Source organism: Sardina pilchardus, chromosome 19 (genome assembly GCF_963854185.1).
Source record: "Sardina pilchardus chromosome 19, fSarPil1.1, whole genome shotgun sequence".
In the NCBI taxonomy this organism is placed as follows: domain Eukaryota; kingdom Metazoa; phylum Chordata; class Actinopteri; order Clupeiformes; family Clupeidae; genus Sardina; species Sardina pilchardus.
Window position 1 is genome coordinate 8,235,436 of NC_085012.1, and position 16,738 is coordinate 8,252,173.

Consider the following 16,738-nt stretch of genomic DNA (forward strand, 5'->3'; position numbering starts at 1 on the left):
ACAAATCTCCATTCTTTAACAGCACAGCACACATTGGAACCTAATCATAAAGATTAAAAGATTTATTTCAGAATAAGAAAAAATGGTCTCTATCCACAGCTACACAAAAAAAAAGTATGGGAGGGGAAATTTATGTGCTTTAAAAAATAAAGCCAAGGTATAATGTATGTAAGTGCTGGTCCAGATTTATAAAATAAGATAAGTTTTTAAGTTTCTTTCATCTCAGTTTATGGCATTCAATATAAATGCTAGATGGCTTCAACAGGTCAGTTACAAAGCATCATAGTATATGTATGTATTTTCTCATATCCATGTGATTTCATTTGTCAAGAATATGTCGCCAAAGAAGAAAAAAAAAAGAGTGAAGAATTCTCGAATCCTGGTGAGTTCTAAGAATGTTGTGTACAGTATGTGAATGACTTATCTGAAAAACACCTTCTTAACACTTCTTTGAGCCATACACAACCATTGTGAGGCGATAAAAAGAAACGCTTGTTATGCTTTTTTTTGTTTGGGTGAGTGTCACGGGGCTTTGTTATGTCATTTATCTCCCTCTAAATCCCTCCATTTTTCAGTCCGAGACAGAAAAGATTGACATGCAAAGTGGCGAGTCGTTTGTAAATCCTTGAGAAACTAACACATACCTTAAACACTGAGAGCTTTGGGTAGATGTGGGTCAAAAGCTAATTGCGTGGTTGGGCAGCGGGGCTTACATCGGGATCTTTCGCTGTTGGAGACTTGCCCGCACATGCTCAGTGGGACCCTGGGCCATGTGATACGTGCGGCGTGGCTGAAAGTGACGGGCCTTAGTTAGGAATGAGGTCACAATGAAAAAAAAAAAAAAAACTCAAGTCTAGAGAGGAGCACAAAAATACGAGCGTAAAAAAAATACACAGTGAAAAAAAAAAATCACAGGTGGCAATGTGTCACGTTGTGCGGTAATCATTAAATGACTCTGAGATCTCGGGAGAATGATTGGAGAACTCCAAAGGGATGGGAAAGACAAGGGTGGCTGTCTGAGGATGAAAGACACAACAGTAATTTAGGGATCACGAACAAAGAGCCACCTGTCAACAGGAAGGTGCAGGAGGTGACATCAACTTTACCCAGCGTGCACCTCAACAGGGCCGCGCGGTACAGTTCTGACAAGCAGACTGCAGGTCACAGTAAGGACAGAGATACCATTTTCCAGTGTCTTCATCACTCAGTAGTATGTGCACGGCTAGGGCTGCATTCTGTCCCACCCCAACAATCCAACCCTGGCAGCGTTTGCCATCAAGAGTCTCCATCATGCAGCGTGTCACACTGCATACCAGCTTCCTGAAAGGCCCAGTTCTGTCAACGAGCACCCAGGCAATTATGATCTCACTGGAATCTGAGTTGCACCTAGTGAAATTAATGGTTAACATCATATGGGGTTGACGTGACACACACACACACACACTCACCCACCCTAAAACACAAAACGTGCTACATACCCTTGCTACATATATATCTACATGTAGCAGTTTAGCCAGACAAGGGATTGTTCTTGGAGTCTATGCTATCGCAGGGCTCTTTTGGCCTGACCCTGTTGAACAAAGTGCTTATGGGTTTTTAAGATGATTGATACGTAGGTGTGTTAAGGCCCATGGACTGGCATACCACAGGATCTCGCACTCAACGGAATGCATGTTTGTCAATGATTAAGCTGTTTTGGTGCCTTTGGCTGGTATGACCATTTCCTTGTGTGCAACACAACAGACTGGCCATAACAAAAAATCTGATAATAATTAATCAAAAGTCAACAAAAATATGAACAATATCAAACATGTATCAATCTTAATTTTTCATTCAGTAAATCAACACCAAGTCATGCCCTGGGACTGGAACTGGATTTATTTTGTTTGGAGGTGGACCAAACTTATATATTGAAAACTATTGGGTTTGATATGACTTGCGACACTAGCACATACTGTGTATCCATGGTAGATTTTACTACTTGGATTACATCAAAAATGAATCTCATGTTATATAAAGTCTGAAAGTTTATGATACTTTCATGCCTGGGGTCTTGGGATTGCATGAGCCAAAATGAGGGCAGGTGTAAGAACTTTCAGGGTAGAATAGAATAGAATAGAATAGAATAGAATAGAATAGAATAGGTCATTACTGTCATTGTCACAGGTGCATTGAAAAGTAAAGTGCTCTCCAGTCAGTGCATCATTGTGCTAAGTGCTACTTAAAAAGGAATAAATAGAAACATAACAGCATTATCAACATACATAAACACACAGAGTCTTACACATCCAGTCATTGCAGAATCAAATAGGATGCACGTAAGAGTGGAGAAAGGCAGCATGTAGCTTTTTCACCCAAGACGGTTCAGGGTCATACAGAAGCTTATGATTCAGACAGCAGAAATACCCAACCCTTCTGCATCATCATCTGTGATATTATGGTTGATGCTATGTGGTGGGAGGAGTTGGGAGTTTACGTTGAATTTAGATTGGCCAATAGCATTCTGTGTTCATCCCACAATGGTAACCTATTTGGAAAATTAGCTGACTGATGTAAGCTACTCACCAAGGCGCAAGTGAGAAAGAATTCTTCTAAAACACCTTCTTCTTTGGAATTCTTCTAAAACACCATTTCAAACTTGTAGATAAAGACAGCATGTTGAGCTATCATAACTGAAATGGAACAAAGACTAATCTGAGGAGTATAACATACTGTACAGTATATATAGATTAAATGCAACATTATCCACAGGAATGCATAGGACAGGCGGAAAACCTGTGATCAGAGACACTCCTTTTTGGCACTCCTTTTTAGAAGACTCTGAGGCCATTCATGAAAGCAATAGATGCTCTGCCTAAATAATCATTAGAGCTGAGACATTGCTCCTGTTAATACACTCACTCACATGCAAGGGCAAACACATGTTTGTAAGTGCGGTGGAGGGGGAAACCACCAGACTATAAGGGCTGGCGAGCATGCAGTGTTCTGAGGGTGTTTCCAATGAGCTTTAATGGATCTAAATGATTAAATTGACGACCCATGATCCACCAAAACACACAAATTGTTAAGTAAACACCCTCAGCAAGATGACACATGCAGTTTATCAGTGATCCGTATGGGACTATGTTTCTACAACAGAACTGATGTGTTCAATGGCTGGGATAATCGCCGTCTTTAGAGGGGGGGAAAAAAATGAGACAGGTAAATCTTATTGTCCCATCATGGTTGTGTATTCATCATCTTTGTCATGACACTGTGTCAAAATGCGGCTTTAGATGTGATCTGACAGGCCGGTGGTGTTTGCAGTGATACAACGTCTTAGCAAAGTGCTCCGAACTCCAGAACATGTTTTATTCATCTTATCTTCTCAACCGATGAGGATAGGCAAGCATTGTGCAGAATGGGTACAATGAATGCAGATGCAACATGATGCTCTGTGACACAGTCTGCATAAGTGAAATAAACATAATCTTAATGAAATGTTATATCAATTAATGCAGCTGAATAAGCACACCTCTCACTGCACTAAACACAGAGTAAAAAACCTTCTCACCAGCCTGCTGTGTTTACACGGTGGGCTGTGTCTGTGCATGGCACTGATGATCATAAAAGCAGAGGACTTATCCACCATCATAATGATAGAGGCTTTGTCATAAAATGGTATAGCTAGGCTTGTGTTATTAGACTTCTCTGGAAACACATGGACTCAATAAATATAGGTGCCGCTGTTTAAGTGTTTGTTTTAGTTGAGAGGACTATGACGTTGGTTTCACTGCATCCAATGGGCCACACACACAAATGCACAAGTTACAGGGTTGTGCAGGAGCTGAAATGAATGCTTTTTGTACTTTGGGCAGAGTGCGATATGAAATTAAAAGCTATGATAACAGAGGTGATCTAACCCCCCTGATTATAGTATACTGAATTCATTCACATCAAGGCATGAGAATTTGGTTTTCATTTGCCATTTCAGGGTGCTGGATGAAGGTTAATGAAATAAGATGCCACTTAAGAAGACTAACTCTACTGAATAATTGAATTCCTTTATTTAACCAAGGTAGTGTATCTCCAAGGACAGACAGTGCTGCTATTTAAAAACTCAGAATGTAGATCTGAGATGTGCAATTCAGACTTTTCATGGCCTGCTGCTTTGAGGTTCAACTATGAGCTTGCAATCAAATGTAGTAGCAGGAGAGTACTGCAAACACAAAAACAACTTTTTCACCATTTACTACATGTCCCTTTTACTGGTACCACTAAACTGGTGGTTCAATGGTGATTTAGTGCCATCTTTATTATAGCTTTAATAAAGCTACCAGTAATCTGTAAACTTGTTTGTTCATTTCAGTAAATGTCCTTCAAAGCCTCTCTCTTTCAGCTGTACTTTTATCTCTCTATATAGCCTTTGTCCTACTTTTCCAGACCACTTCAGCATCTACATGAAGCAATAAGAAATACAGCAAAACGAGGGCAGGCGGAGTGAAAACATTGCGGAGACCGAGCGCGGGCAGTTAAAAGGGTGGGAAATTCTTTTCAAGGAAGCGTTTTTCCTCAAACAGGACCTCGGTCTGTGCCTTCATCAGATGGGGAATTGCTATAGCAACCGGCGTCTCTGTCTATGTCAGTGTCTCTATTTGAGTTATGAGCCGTTCGAGGGGGCTGAGGAAAAGGCCAGCCGAGAGGAGACAGGAAGCTTCAATAATGAGAGTGGAGGCTGCTGAAGGCACCGGTTCAGCTTCTAATTAAAAGGTCACCCTTCCATTTACAAAAGTTTGTCCCTTATCTTGGCTCTGGGCAAGATAAAAAAAATGTCCAGGATTTAACAAAAGAATGAGAAAACGTTTCCCCACTGGATCTACAGAAGTGGCATGTGCAGCACTGGCGAGTGCAAATCATGTACACTTTACCACCAAACTGACCATGAATAGCTTAAAAGACAAAGCTGGAAAGCTTGCATCTCTCCTTCCAGAGGTCCTCACTCAGGCATTCATTTCTGTCCAAATTCGCATCAAAATGAACTGCCACTAGCCACTGCAGATCATTTAACGTGATTGCATTCTCTGGCAACACAGACTAAATAAATGAATGCAGAGACCAAACACACGTACTGTACTGTAGGGCTGGCCTGAAGACTGGTGCCTCCTCTTCCTCCTCATGCAGATCTTCATGCTATAGAGCAGCGCTGTGTGCCACTGACCACCATCAATATTTGATGGGGCCCAAACCCCTGACACATGATTATTTCATGTGACACCATACATAGGCGGCATCTGTAATGGAGGGTTTCCAAAGATGATATCATCCATGTCAGGAAACCCCTTTTCTTCTTTGTTCACCATGATTCAGAAACGTCACCACGGAAGGGTTCATTTGAACTGGGAAAAAAAAGGACTACGTGCAAAAGCCTTACTCAACCATGGATGGTAATGTTCTGTGAGCTGCAACAAGCACCAATTAGAATCATTGTGACTAACTGCAATTTGGAGATAATACTTAGGATGCTTTAGGAATGTCCAACACATTAATCAATAGCAGACACGTTGTCAATATGCCTTCAACAGGTACCATTCAAACATTTATTGACACGGGGCTGCCAGACACTGTAAAAGTGTAGCCTGTTTCACTCAACCAAAAATCAATAAAGGATCTCCACTGGTTTAAAAAAAAACAAAAAAAACTTAGCTGAGAATTGATTAAAAAATACTCAATTATAACAACAGAAAACATAAAAGACGAACTGTTAAAAAAAAAAAAAAAGAAGGAAGAGGGAAAAAAACATATTTGCCCAACGAGTGCCAATGTTAAGGCCCCTTGCTCAAGAGGGGAGGGAGGATAAAGCACGCTTTCTTAAGGCCTGAGCCCTGTGCATCTGTTGCCCCGGGTGCGTGTGAAATGCTCCGTGTGGACAAAGTAAGCCATCGCCGGTGCCCAGGGCCCTTTGTGCCCAAAGCCTCGTCAAGAGGACTCTTCACAGCTCGGGCAAACACACTCTCCAGCCTCTCAGCTTAGGACTGGAGATCCTCCCATTGTCCAGACACACACATTAGTCTCTCGAGGACGGACGGGAATGGGGAATGGGAGAACAAGGCAAAAAGCAATGAAAAGGCCTGGAGGAGACCCCCTCAATATGCCCCCCGCCCCCCTCACACTCGCGCGCGCACACACACACACACAGACACACAGACACACACACGCACACACACACACACCCTTCCTCATTTCCAGATGATAATTGCCATTGAAACACATTTCTTTGTTGTTTGGCGTCTAATTCAGAGAGCAAACCCATGCGATGGGAAAAGGGTGATGGAGGGTTCATCCCCCTGTGATGACTTAGCTGTGGCGTGGCCAAGGGGGTCTCTTTTTTTAGAACTCAGTGGTCACAATGAGAGGGAAAAATGAGTTCTTTTTCATTATTTCCCCCCCCAATTACTTGTCAGTCTTTTGCTATGCATTCCATTTCAGAATGCATGGCCAAAACAAGCCCTTCACGTGAGACAAATAAGACAACAGTACCCAACAATAATATCTTAGTCTCGTCACTGTAGAAGACAAAGATTTTCACTATAATACACTGAAAACTCAGTGGCCTGCACTCTGCTACATTCTCTGAGTCCTCCTGTCATCAAGGCACCATAACAGAAAAAAAAAACAGCACTGCCACTGGGAAACACTCCATAGTGCTGCTGCCCCACTCTAGCTTACTGCATTGTTTCCTAGCACTTCCATAACACACTGCAAAGCAGATTAACACTTCAAGTGGAATGCAAAAAAAAAAAAAAATGCATTTACCAGTGCGCTAAACCACTCTGAGGCCCACACACTTGCAACCGTATGGCCGTGCACTATGGTGTGTATATACAGTATGAATATGACTGGAAGAAGTACAAATGGTTTGAGGAGGGAGGCATGACAGACTAAAAGCAACAGAGGCCTAGTAGATGCAGTAACTACATTCATGTACGATATAAATATAGCATTATAATAAAAAAAAAGTAAAGCTTGGGCATGTTAACTCAGCTTGTTATCACTATAAGTGCAATCTACAGTTAGACACGGATGTTTCAACACAGAAACGTTGCATTTAGAAAAAATCACACTCATCTTACTTTTTCTTAAATAGGTCAATTGCATCAGCTGAACAAGGGACACTTATGACAAATGCACTTGAACGAGACAAATAATGGCATTTTAATGAAGCAAATTAGAGGAAAGTTCTCAAAATGTCCCCAATTTTTGTCTGTTGGACTAATGCATCAACAACAACCTTGCAGAGGGTAGTGCTTGCTTGGTATACAGTGGATTTACTTCTGATCAAAAGCATAGAGCAGTGTGTTAAAAAAAGATCCAATGGTCCAGAAATATCTTAAAACATCTAGAAAATTCATTTGCTCAAACAGTGTGCACCACTTTGTTGAAAAAAAAAATCCTATATTTATTTCAGGATGAATATTTAATGGATAATGTAAAAAGAAGAAAGGTCAGCCAGCCTGCCACCAGTGGAAAAGTGTTGGGGGTTTTTTTTCCCGTCTCACTAGGAAGAGCGAAACCGAGGCAGACAGACATGGCAACCTGAGTGCATTTTACTGTATTTCATAATGAAAATACATATGTTCTAAAAATAGGAGGGGCTGAGATGGTGTGATGGGGAGCAGAGCGGAGCGGAGCAGAGGAGGGAGGAGAGGAGACGGGGTCTTTGAGGTAACAGCGGTTCAGAGCAGAACCGAGAGAGAGAGAGAGAGAGAGAGAGAGAGAGAGAGAGAGAGAGAGAGAGAGAGAGAGAGAGAGAGAGAGAGAGAGAGAGAGAGAGAGAGAGAGATGCGAGCGGCTCACAAGGCTCCCGACTTAGCCCCGTGTCTGCGCAAGACATCCAGGGGCACACCGAGACGCTGAGTAAGTCCAGGAAGTGTCATGTTCGGGTCAGGCGCAGGAGCAGTGTAGGCGCTGGTGCTGATGCTGATGCTGGCACTGGTGGGGGCCATGTGATGATGGCGAGTGGGACTGTGGGAGGTTTGTTCTTTTTAAGCAGGAGAGACTCTTACAATAATTTTCTGTGTATAAGCCGCATTGTATATAAGCCACAGGACAGTGTTTTATGCAAATTAAAAGAAACAAAACCATATCAATACCACATGAACTGCCCCCGTGTAATTAACCTCATAGCTGAAGAAATTTTTCAAAATCAATGTACAGCTTCCCAACTGAAAGTTGGGAAATTACGGTAACTGTGTCTCACACACTGCTAATCAGGACACTGGCACAAGATCAGTTAAAGTTGCAAAATGTAGTTTAGCCTTGTTGAGAAATCTACAGTAAACATCCATTGATTTCAACTGTTACAATATCATGTTCGATTCCTGTATATTCCATTTAAGTCTTTGCGTCAGATGTTATACGAAACTGTGTTGTGATTTAGCAAGTGTTAAAAAAACATCAATTAAAAAGGTATGAAGCAGGTCAACCTGAGACCATTGACCTTATTTACTGGGATAAATATGATGAGACCTTGTATGAAGGTCTTTCCCAGCACTGAGAGCATACACACAGTCTCACAGTCATAACTCGCTCCATGACTTCTCCGACTTCTCCGTTATGAGAGAGATACTTTCTCGTTGCCATGTGCATAATTGATCGGGTTGCCATTTAAAGCCCTTCTCTCTGACTGTCTGTCTCAGTACTCCAAGTTGGTCATAGTTATGAAACAAAGAAGTGGAGCAAGAGGCAAGGAAAACAGTTGCCTCTCTCTGAGAGCAGGGCAGAGAAATTAGACAGCAGAGAGCAGTGGCTCAGGAGGTAGAGGAGTCGTTCAGTAACTGGAAGGTTGCTGGTTCGAGCCCAACTCCTCCTGACCTTGTCGAAGTGTCCTTGAGCAACACACCTACAGTAACCCCAGTGCTTCCGATGAGCAGGTTGGCGCCTTGCATGGCCGCCTCCGCCATCGGTGTGTGAATGGGTGAATGTGAGGCATGATATGTAAAGCGCTTTGGGTGCTCGCAGAAGCCTATAAAAGCACTATATAAATACAGTCCAAAAAAAAAAACAATGACGTAGAGTGATCAGAGGTTATGCAAATGTCGTCACGCTGTGATACTTTGACCTTCACTTGGCCTCACTACTACACGCTATATTAACGTGATTGCATGAGATAACGCAGAGATCTTGCGACTGACAGGGGTATCACTGACACAATTTCCATACATAGCTCAGCAACCACATGACATTTTTGCACAGCTATCTGAAGCATGTCTCACCACCACTCTATGTTGAGTCTTGTCACAGGTTTGCAGCAGTAGACAGGAGAAGCTTGTAAAAATACTCCCAAACTGCCAAAGAAAAACAACTCAGGTGAGACAGGGAACCTCCTCGGTAAACGACAGAGCCAAACGATTTTCCCCTTCTAGTGACAGACAGTTCCATGACGCCATGCCAAATGTATTCACCAGATACAACAAGGGAAATAAGAGCACCCCCCAGTATGTGGGGGATGGTAAATACAATTATATAATAAGTGCCACAAAAAGCATCCAGATCACCAATCGTATGTGTTCATAAACACTGCATGGTCTTGTGGACACAGTATTTCAATACCACGTTGAGTCATCAGTCATGCTTTCCAAATAGATATTTTCCCTCAGTTGTTCAGTCAAAAATCATGTTCCATGACTCCAAAACGGCATGTTATGCAACTACCATTCATCTACTGACAAGGATACATTTATTTATGGCACTTGTGGTCGGACGGGCAAAGTTCCTGGGCCACTTGATTAGTCTCAATCAATCAATCTCAAACATCATTTACCACACCATAGTATAATTACTGTTGGAAGGAATTTCTTAAGATTTCTTAAGAGGTGTTTCCACACATAACAGTAAAAATTAACATCTTTTAGTAAATGTACATCATATTTTCAATATAAGTGATATCTACTGTACAGCCATTCAGCTTGTTTAATACTGTTGCCTCTGCAACACTCACAACACATAGTTGTGCCACTCACAGCATTTAAACTCTTAGAACTTGAAGTTCAGAATGCCAAACATATTTAACATGCATCAAGAATGTGCATCTTCACATGCAAAACAGGGAAACATACAGGAATCATAAACAAAACTACTCAAATATAGCTTCAGGCAGCCTTAAACACCAATTAACCAAATTGCAAGGTCTTGTTTTCTCTCTCTCTCTTCAGTAGTAGCTCAAATCTCTCACAGAGACAGGTCTCTTGAGTCATTGTGCTACACTCACATATAGGCTCCAGAAGGAGTCATCATCTAGACTAGCGCATCAAACTTTACTTTTGAATATAAAGAAAGACAAACAAGACTTTTATAATTCATGTATTACATTGTGAGGTTTGACTTTGAATACCCCCAAAAAATGCTTTAAAACTTCTCTGGGCTGCAGACCTCCATCATGACGCAGATCAAGGAAATTCAGTATAAATTCATGTAGACTAATTCTTTACCTCACAAGACTTTAATGTTGGCAAACAACTATGTTGGGAAACAACTATGGAATGTGTAATTAGCAGCTAATAGGCCTCCCTGCATTCATCCAAACGGAAACACTGTCTAATCCTTTGGTTCAATCAGAGAAACATCAGTGAGAGGCTGGTACTTTAATTCAAATGACACATTGTGTATTCTCAACAGCTCCCATGTCTGACAGACTCAGACACATAAAAGATGGTTCCCTGCGAGATTCCGGATCCTTCTCAGAGGATCCGCCGGACAGTGGGACTCAGAGGTCAAAGGGCAGTCTTAGCGGAGGCTCGGCAATGGGGCGGCTCTGTTTGCTCTTCATCTTCACACAGAAAGGCGGGGAGCTAAAGAACGGCCCTGTTCTCACACGAAAGAGACGGCAAGAGTGACAGACAGAAAGAGAAAGGTAGGCTACTCACCGCCTAAGTATGGTTTGCAAAAAAACCCCCAGCTCACTGCAGAGATTTCTCAGACCCAACATGCAATTCAACACAGCATTGGCATGACCGGACAGAAACCAAATCTACTTTATTTCAACTATATTTATATAGTACTGTAATTGGCTTTATCTTTTTAAAATCTTCAATGAAAGTAATTGGGATATTCTATGTCAAATGAGCAAGACCGCGCCAGATCACCAGCTTTTATCTTGAGAAGAGGAAACACTATGAGTAACTTTTTTCCCATGAAAAGGCCTAAAGCATGAGTAAGAGGTGAATGTGGGTAGTTTAATTACACCAGCAAATTTTGTTTGTTTGCTGTTCTGGGTGCGCAGTGCGAGTTGTATTACAAGAGTCTGAGTGGGAATCAAAGCCGGGCTGGGTTATCTTTGAACACGAGACGTGGTGATTTGGAGAAACAGTCCTTCTGCTGGCGGCAGGCATGGAAACGGGCACTTGATAAAAAAGCAGTCTCAACTGGTGCCGTGTTACATTCGCCGGCATCTATGATTAGGCTATAACTTTGAATTATATGATATGAACGACTCACATACAGACACATGCACCCCTCTCTCTCACATACACACACACAGACACACACAGACACACACACACACACACACACACACACACAACACACAAACACAAACAAGCAAACAAACAAACAAACAAAATAGATGAACATGTTTTTGAACAATAGTAAACGTTTTTTAATTTAATGCCATTTTGAAGCATTCAACTGAAATACTGATACTGTACTTAGAGCAAATTGTGCCTGCACTTGTAAAGAAATTACAGTCCTCACTATGTATTTAAGTGAGACTGAGTGCAGAAGGGAGGCAATATGAGCATACCCCATGACCACATAAAACAACGCTTTAATATTCACTGACTTCAAAGGGGTAACGCCAGAGCACCAGCAGCAAGCGCTGACAACAAAAACAATAATTTAATCGCATCATTATAAATATTAAGTAAAAATCATATTTCTCTCACCATCTTTTAAGTGGGTTTTTATTATGTTTACCTGATGTAATAAGAGGTTATGTTGATTGAGGTGTCAGGAGGGAGCAGTCAGTTAATCTGTGATTCACAGACCGAAACCGAATAAATTATTATCAGATAAGTCTCACTGTTACACCTGATGTTCCAGCCCTGTGGGTATCCCTGTGATCACTGCAAAAGCCTCCGGGCATGTTCTGTAGGGCTGCATCAACACTTACCTAACAGCTGCAGCTAGACAACCTATCACAGTGATATTTCTGTGTTTCTTTTTGTTTTCAGATTAACTTAATCTCTCTCTGTCTCTCTCTCTGTCTCTCTCTCTCTCTCTCTCTCTCAATGTTCCACTATCTAAAAAGCTGAAGTTGCAGCTTTCTCCTCTTTAAATGGAGAAAGGAGGTCTAAGGTAACACTAGAAATAGAAATGCCTGTGAGTAAGAGCTGTGAAGCGAGGTATGCTGTAATGTTTAGAAGTGCAGAAGTGCCTTAAGGGAATCATTCTTACAACTTTTGGTGGCTTGTAATGTTTTTTTTTTCTTTTTCTTTTTGCTTGTAAAATGAGGAAGTATGAAACATGTTCAAATCATGTACAAAAAGTTCAGAACAATCAATTCTGTATCCCGAAAGACCCAAGGCTAAATCAGCTCCAAATTACTGCCTTACTGAGACGTAGGTACTTGTTTAAAATTGGCATCGCATTTGTTTACCTCACAACCTTATTTTCCCCTTGTCTGACAGAATACCTTTCTTCAAACAAAAAAAACAAAAAAATCACGCACAGGTGGTGGAAATATACCATAGGATTCTTAATGTTCGTCAAGAGGAACTTAAAGCAACCGCATTAACCAAAAAATTACAAAGCAGTCATTTGCAAATACCTCAGAAATGGGAGTTGAGGAGATTAGTTTGGGTGGATGGGTGGGTGACAAACAAGGGTGAGACAGATAACCTCTCGCTGCCTCTCCTGTGTAAACCAGGGAAATTCCTATTGTTGGCAGATATAGCAGTAGGCCTCACGAGTCCTTAGGCATTTACCGAGCATGTCTTGGCTGTACAAGACAGTGCCTGAAGAACACAGACTAAACACACTGACTAAGGGAGGGGGGGAAAAAAATCAAAATGAGGAGTGAAACTGTAAACTGTTATATCAGCCTGCAGCGATGGAAGAGTCGGAGAAGCAGCCGCATGCGAGCACAAAAACTCTGACATACGCACAGAAGAAAAACACATGGCACTGGAACAATGAAACACACAAGTTAGTTGGTTGGTTGGTTGGTTAGTTGCATGGTTGGTTGAGGTGGGGGGGGGGGGGGGGGGCTTTCAGAAATCAGGGGAGAACATCGGTGAGGGAGTATGTATGCTGAATGCCAGTGAGGGAGTCCATGTTGGAGCAGCCCGGACCAGCGTTTGTGTATGCTACAGACGGGTCGAGCAAGTCCTGACACGTGCCCCCTGAGCATTTAATAAATCTTACACTGAAGGAAAACCCTTAACAGATTGATTAACTGCTGACAGTTTTATGGCAAAATTACTATTGTTGCACTCCAAGCACTCATCATTAGTAATATCAATGATAAGGTGCAATCATTTATACCTCTGCCACACTTCTCAAACTCAGATCAAGTAGCCCTTATATCCTCGCACCCCCCAGTCTTTGATTTGGTCCCTTTTCTATCAACATGTCTTTTGCTGTATGACAAACCTGTGGATTTTAATAACAAGGTGAACATCTGATTATCTAAATTGGACAGCTTGTGCTGCTGTGCATGGTTATGTAAATATTACTGTAAACATGGCAGTGACTGTCCCTTATCCCAATTTTGCTTCAACAGGATGATATATAGCATAAGTACATACTTTTTTGATCCCGAGAGGGAAATTCGGTCTCCGCATTTATCCCAAGTCGTGAATTAGTGAACACATACAGCACGCAGTGAATACACAGTGAGGTGAGGCACACACTAACCCAGAGCAGTGTGCTGCCTGCCCAACAGCGGTGATCGGGGAACAGTGGGGGGTTAGGTGCCTTGCTCAAGGGCACTTCAGCCATGGACTGGTCAGGATCGAACCGGTAACCCCCGGTTACAAGCTCGATGCCCTAACCAGTAGGCCACGGCTGCCCCACTATCACAGCTAAGTAACAGTGAAGTACTCAGAACTCTGCAGGGGGGGTATCTAGCATGGTCATTCTATTAACATTTAACAATCAGTCATTTCTGAGCAGTGTTCCCGCTGAGAAGGGCGACAGAGGTTAATCGCTGCAAATCTTACTAGGCCACAAAATCCTATGTTTACCATGCAGGGAACAATCAGGCCTTGTTTTTCTTTAGTCAACTGTACATAAATGACACCGTTCTATTTAAAAGCAGGACACTGTTGATAAACTTTCAAAAATGTGAAACAAGTGACATGCTTCTCATGGTAAATAAATATTAGACCAAGCATCACTGGTTCCCTATGCTTAATTGAAGCTTTCATACAGTTCATTTAGATGTATTCTTACAAAAATAACATTAATTCAAGTGTTTTTACTAAGCTCAAACTGTAATATGATAAAATAGCCTGTGTGTGTCTTACCATGAAGGCATGAAGGTGAAGATAGATGGATGACATCACCCCTTTCCAAATTCAGCATCTTGCTGGTCTAAAAACAGTACAAAGACAGTAACATTGGCGTTTAAAAGCCTGTTCATTAACCTTTATGCAGAGGAACCTTAGTAATAATAGTAGGCTAAGCTTTCTTCAAGTAAAGACAAACAACGCGTCATGTAGGCTAGCCTGTAACTGTAACGTTCACGAATAAGGAAACAATGTTGCTGACCATTTTGACAATTCGGCCTGCGTTGTTTCAAATACATGCAAACCAATAGACCTATTGTAACAGTCTGCCTGCAATTTCACATTGTTTTTGTGCTTGAAAACATTAGCCAATTTCTTAGTAGTAGCTTTAAATGAATGCTATCCCCGACACTCACTTGTAGCAGTAGCAGTTTGTAGGTAGCCTAGGCCTAGCCTAATTTTAGTAGGCCTAAATTAACACGATTCTTGACAGCACGGAACATTGACAGGATAATTTCACCATAAACGAACAGTTCGTAGGCTATAGCTAACGAAAAAAAAAAAAACTTCAGCTGAGATAGTCTGCTGGTTTTCCTTGCTAGCCTAGGCCCTAAAGTAGCGGTCAACAATAGCAAGCATTCCCGCCTCTATGGCTATACACTTACACGCATTATATGAAGTTTCACCAAATACATTATAAAGAAGGATAATGTATGGACATTTTACATCACAAACCAGAGACCTTCTTCCATTCTTACCTTACCTATAGAAGTTATGGTTCTCATATAGGTGAATTTTCCTCAGAAATATGCACAGCTATAGCTCTGCACCTGATATTCCAATGCACGAGCTTGAAGTCTGATGACTTTGTAGGCTACTTACTAACTAACATGCTCACCACATGTCCTTTATGATGATTAAGAAGTCAATCAAAAATGGCAAATATTGGTTATTATTTGAAATATTGAAAATATTCGAAATATTCTTGGAATGTTTTGACTGAGTGTGCCATATGCAGGCCTTGCCTATTGATCAATGTTTAAAAAGGACTCTCAAAGTTCACAATATGTGTCCATGGGGGACACAATGGGCCTGTGTCTGGTGTCCGCTGTCTATTGATGGCCTTCATGTCTAAAATATGAAGATATATATTTCATGGGCATTGTATATGTTTCAGCTTTAGTCTCTAATGGAGCCCTTTGTGCTGTATGAAAGTGGACCTACGCACACACACACACACACACACACACACACACACACACACACACACACACACACACACACACACACACACACACACACACACACACATAGACTCAGACCATTACCATTTTAATTCCCCTCTGACAACAGCCTGTCCCCCTTATTCTCCTCCAGATGAGGGCTTCCAAAGGCCACAGGAGGTCTAGATCCATCCTTGGACAGGCCAAGCAGTTCCTGGGACAATCTAAGTCTGGACGGAAACACACAACAAAGATTCCTTTCAGCGGCGTTAATCAAACACTCAACGTCAGGAACAGCTGTCCTTCAAAGTGAGGCGGAGAGAGGACGAGTGCATAAGAGGTCAAACATACCAAAGGTCAGTTTGCTTTCCTGCTTCAAAAAAACAAAAGGAAAAAAAATGGTGGGAACCTTTACTCGCAAGATAATTAAGAAATCTGTAATAAGGTGAGTACATTGTAGATTTTTGGTGAATGTTTTTATTTTTAAAAAAATATATATATACATATATATATGACTTATTGTGATCTGAACCCTCTTTATTATCGTTTGCATATTGTAGACATACCCCCAAGTTAGCTAACTGTCACACAATATCTAGACCAAACCTGATTCCATTCTATATATATATATATATATATACACACAGGCATATACAGGCAGACTCCTGCATTTGATGGAAAAATTACAGATGCACAGACACATTCGTCAAACAATGGAGAATTGTTGAAGTGAAATGATTAGCAAGGATCACACTTGGTTGGCTAAAGCCGCTTAGGAGGAAAAACAGTGTGGCAACGTGCTGAGTGCAGGCAGGTTTAAAACAATGCCAAACACAGCACCTTGTGCCAAAAAGTCTAACACTTTTCCCCCCGCTCAGTCGATGTGGTATGAGGAGACCTCAAAATCTTGTTCTTTCCAATCCTCTCTTGCTATTGTGTGCTGTCTGAATGAGTTAAGAGGGCGGATAGGCACCCATGGCATGTGGCCTGATGCAACCGTTGATTGTTTCTCGCAGGACGTCGGCCACTGAA

The 16,738-nt window shown here is 41.7% G+C and overlaps 1 protein-coding gene across 2 annotated transcripts in view; it reads right to left on the reverse strand.

Annotated features, from left to right (window-relative positions):
* shha (sonic hedgehog signaling molecule a) overlaps window positions 1–15,316 on the reverse strand; it is a 56,029-nt gene extending 40,713 nt beyond the window's left edge. The window contains exons 1-2 of one of the 2 annotated variants that reach the window (XM_062521632.1): window positions 15,242–15,316; window positions 14,502–14,568 (exon numbers count right to left, since the gene is read on the reverse strand). In XM_062521632.1, coding sequence (XP_062377616.1) covers window positions 14,502–14,537 — 36 coding nt within the window. In that variant the 5' untranslated portion in view covers window positions 14,538–14,568; window positions 15,242–15,316. Of the gene's footprint in view, window positions 1–14,501; window positions 14,569–14,899; window positions 14,992–15,241 lie in introns of those variants that run through there. The other variant, XM_062521631.1, reaches the window with a different exon arrangement.
* Window positions 15,317–16,738: the final 1,422 nt, after the last annotated feature.